The sequence below is a fragment of the Hipposideros armiger genome, unplaced genomic scaffold (assembly GCF_001890085.2).
Source record: "Hipposideros armiger isolate ML-2016 unplaced genomic scaffold, ASM189008v1 scaffold_64, whole genome shotgun sequence".
Classification (NCBI taxonomy): Eukaryota; Metazoa; Chordata; class Mammalia; order Chiroptera; family Hipposideridae; genus Hipposideros; species Hipposideros armiger.
Genome location: NW_017731414.1, coordinates 72,848 through 76,810, shown reverse-complemented (window position 1 = coordinate 76,810; position 3,963 = coordinate 72,848). Strand labels below are relative to the sequence as shown.

The following is a 3,963-nucleotide window of genomic DNA, read 5'->3' as shown; positions in this document are numbered from 1 at the left end:
CAGCCCGTAGGGATAGAGAAGGGGGCTCATTGTGCCTGGGACGCCCATGTGGGCTGGCATATCCCCTGGCTCCAGCCCCAAACTCAGACCAGCAGACCGTGAAGGGGTTCTGAGTACACTGGGTGGGCCCTCCTTGGGACTTCCCAGCCCCCATTCCCCAGCCCCTTACCCATAACCTCTGGGGGAGGGGAGGAAAGGAGACCCCCAATGCTGACCATCTTCAATACCCTTCCTCCTCCGCATCTCCCCCTCCCTGACTCAGATGTCCACTGTCCTCACCTGGGTCCCGCTGAGAAGGGAATGAAAGCCAGAGGTGACCTCTTCTTGATGTTCTCTGGATCGAAGCGAAAGGGGTCATAGATCTGGGGGTGAGAAGCCAAGAAAGGGCTGCTGGGTGGGGTCTCCCAGGACAGCCCCCTTGGGCAGGCAGAAGTGTGTATATTTGTGTGTGTGTGTGTGTGTGTGTGTGTGTAAGGGGTGTCAGAACCCTGCGCCCTCCCCTACGTCCCCCAAGGGGAGTGGACAAGGATAAGGGGAGGAGGAAGCAGCACCTCAGGGTCTGGCCACACGAGTGGGTTGTGGTGGGTTCCAAAAACACTGATAAAGATGCTAACATCTGTGGAAGAGGAGGGGCCAGTCAGGAACAGGTCCCGCTGTCTGATGGGCCCCTCTTCCTGCCTGATGACTCCTCCCCCTGTCATTGCCAGCACCTTTGGGGATGATCCGGCCATCAGGAAGCGTAATGTCCTCGGTACAGCATCGAGAGACCATTGTCACTGGCGGGTACAAGCGCAGACTCTCCTTGATACACATGGTCAGGAAGGGCAGCTGGGCCAGGTCGTCCCTAAAGAACCCCCCCAGCAGTTATCTGGGGTAAAAAACAGAGGCATCCCCTTGCCAGCCCTCCTGCTGCCCCATGAGATCCTCTCTATATATAGTAAAATAAATTCCAGGTGGATCAAATATCTCCAAACTCATTAAGTTGTATACAGTAAATATGTACNGGAAAAAGACTTGTAAATCACACATCTGACAAAGAACTTGTATGTAAAAAATATAAAGAACTTTCCAAATCCAATGAGAAGAAGGTAAACAATGCAAGGAAAATTAATGGGCAAAGATTTGAACAGCCGTTTCACCAAAGAAGACATATGGATGGCAAATGGACACGGGGATAATGTTCCACATCATTAATCACTAGGAAACAAAACTACAATCAAAGTGATAGATATATCATTGCACACTCATAAATGAGTAGGGGAAAACTGACTACACCAAGTACCAGTGAGTGTGTGGAGCAGCTAGAACTCTCATACATTATGATTGGAATTCAAATAACACAGACCCTTTGATAACAGTTTGGGCATTTCTTCTAATGTTAAACATAGACATATAATATGACCCCCCAATTCCCTAATAAAAAATCTTTAAAACAAAAATGCAGGAACCACCTGTCTGTCTCATCCAGTGAGCCTTGAGTGATTCCCCGGGTAATCTGATGTGCCTAGGGCTGATACACACCTTGAAAACCATATCCTTTGTAGGTTAACAGGTATCTCTGAAGCCAAGGTGACGAAATTCACCCAACTCCACCACTCACCAACTGAGTGACCCTGAGCAAGCAAGTTAATCTCTTGGTGTGAGAGTGTTTACCTGCGGGATCCGAAGTGTCCCCTTCTCCCTTCTCAGTGGTCTACTTCTGTGAATAGGACCAAAATCTCTGTATCTGTGAAGTTGCCAGGCCATACATGTTCTATGAAAGGTGTTTAACCACACCCATATCTTACATGAATGTACGTGTATCTATTGCTATAAAAGTAAGATTTCTACACCGAATGTTATTTCATTAAGAGTAACTCAATGTATAATTGATAGCGATATCTCCAGCCATCAATGTGCATGAAGAGAATTCTTGCAAATTCAGGCAAACTTTTAAATTATTTTCTAACATAATGTCATTAAAAAATATATAGTGGTGTTGGGAGCCATGCAGGCTGTCTTTACTGAAGCATAACTTGTTTTGCTTCTTGTTTTGCTCCTTTCTGCACCTGGAGGGTGCTTACTTAACCTTGAGGTATGTGGTGAGAATGGCCAGTTCCTTGGAAGACACAATAAGGTAGAGGGCTATCTGGGTTGATGGAAGAAAGTGTCCTGGGAAACTGACCCTCTAAGTTTTCCACTGACCTTCACGTTTCTAGTAGATAGCTAATGATGTACTTTTGAATGAGGTAATGCATATTTGTCCCTTCTGTTTTGCACGTACTCGAGATGTATATAATGGTAAGGGGAAATAAACTCGGAGCTGGTTGCTAAGAATGCTTCCAGTCCTCCCGGACCTCCTTTGTCCCCTTGTTTCCTTTTAAACCTCGCCCCCCACTTCAGGTACTGTTCTCTGGAACGCCGAGGCAGGACCCCGGCAGAGTGGCTTGAATACTTAACACTTAAGGATTTTATAGACCCCAAAATGACGTTTCTGTATCATGGAAAGATGAGTTAATGGCATGAAAAGATGTTCACAATATATTATTATATGGAAAACCCAGGATAATCAACATATGTATGATAAAATAGCTTTTTTGTTTGAGGGAAAATGCACATAACACAAAAGGTATCATTTTAACACGTACAACTTAGTACATTCACAATGTGGTACAGCCACCACCTCTATCTAGTTCCAAGACATTTCCATCACCCAAAAAGGAAAGCCCATCCCCATTAGCAGTCACTCCCCATCTCCCTCCCCCAGCCCCTGACAACCACCAGTCTGCTTTCAGTCTCTGTGGATTTGCCTGTTATGAACATTTCATATAAATGGAATCCTACAGTATGTGACCTTGTTGTCTGNCACCAGCCATGAGCCTTATCTCTCTCTGGAGCACACATCGGGCACCTAACTGGCTATGAACCTCCCTCTAATTCCCTTGGCCCTTAGCAAGGAGGAGACTCCCAGGAGGGAGAAAGCACTGAGCTTGGGGCCAGACCACCCAGGGTGAAAGCCCAGCTCTGCCACTCAGCAGCTGTGTAACCTTGGGCAAGTGACTTGCCCTCTCTGAGCCTCCTCTTTCTCCTTGGTAAAAAGGTAGTAATAATAGATCTATGGGGATTGGAAGAGTGAGCCTACATGTGTGTCTTCGTTTGGTTTCCCCGGAAGCAGAGTCTGATGCAAAAATTCAAGTTCAAATACTTTATTTTGTGGTGACCCTGATACAAGAATTCAACTGCAAGTTGTTTCTTTGGGAGATGCCATTTGGGGAGGGGGAAGTAAGACAGGGAAGGGAAAACAGCAGGGAAAGGGTGCTTTAGCAAGGAAGTTCCCACTGTGGTCACCTAGGGCTCAGTCCATCTGGGGACCTCTGGGAGAGAGCAGAGAACATACTGCCATTAGTCAGGGCTGCTTGCCAAGGACATTATTTCTCTGGAGTGTCCTGCCTGCTGCAAGCCTGAGGTCTGGGGAGCAGAACATCTGACAGCAGCTATTGCAATGAGCAGGAGTACAACCTGGTTCACTGAATTCAAGACACACACACACACATCTTTACACACATGCACCCACATGTGCGTACTACTTCCTACTCGGTCACATACATCTATGTACACACTTGCACGTGTGCAATCACACACAGACGTGCATGCATCAAATGTGAGCACATGCACACATTCACACACATGTGCATACAATTACATGCACACACATGGACACACACTCACACGTGTGTACACAGTCGACCTCATGTACAGTCACACATACACTTACACACGTACTCCACGCCACACCCAATTAATGGAGACCAGACCTCTTAGAGCCTGTTGTCCTGGAACCGTCCAGCAGAGGGAGCTCCGACACGATCAGGAGAGGAAGGAGGCCCTCACAGCAGCCAGTGACAGCACAGGCCCAGATGTGTCTTAAGAATCACAAACGCAGGTGCAGCCAAATCCTGAGGCATCAAGGTCGATGCCTCCCCT

The 3,963-nt window shown here is 47.2% G+C and overlaps 1 protein-coding gene across 1 annotated transcript in view; it reads right to left on the bottom strand.

Moving 5' to 3' along the window:
• Window positions 1–219: 219 nt before the first annotated feature.
• The window catches only part of LOC109382390 (docosahexaenoic acid omega-hydroxylase CYP4F3-like), a 15,108-nt gene continuing 11,364 nt past the window's right edge, over window positions 220–3,963 (bottom strand). Inside the window, 3 exon segments of the mRNA XM_019641836.1 lie at window positions 220–362; window positions 552–616; window positions 711–844. Coding sequence (XP_019497381.1) covers window positions 276–362; window positions 552–616; window positions 711–844 — 286 coding nt within the window. The 3' untranslated portion in view covers window positions 220–275.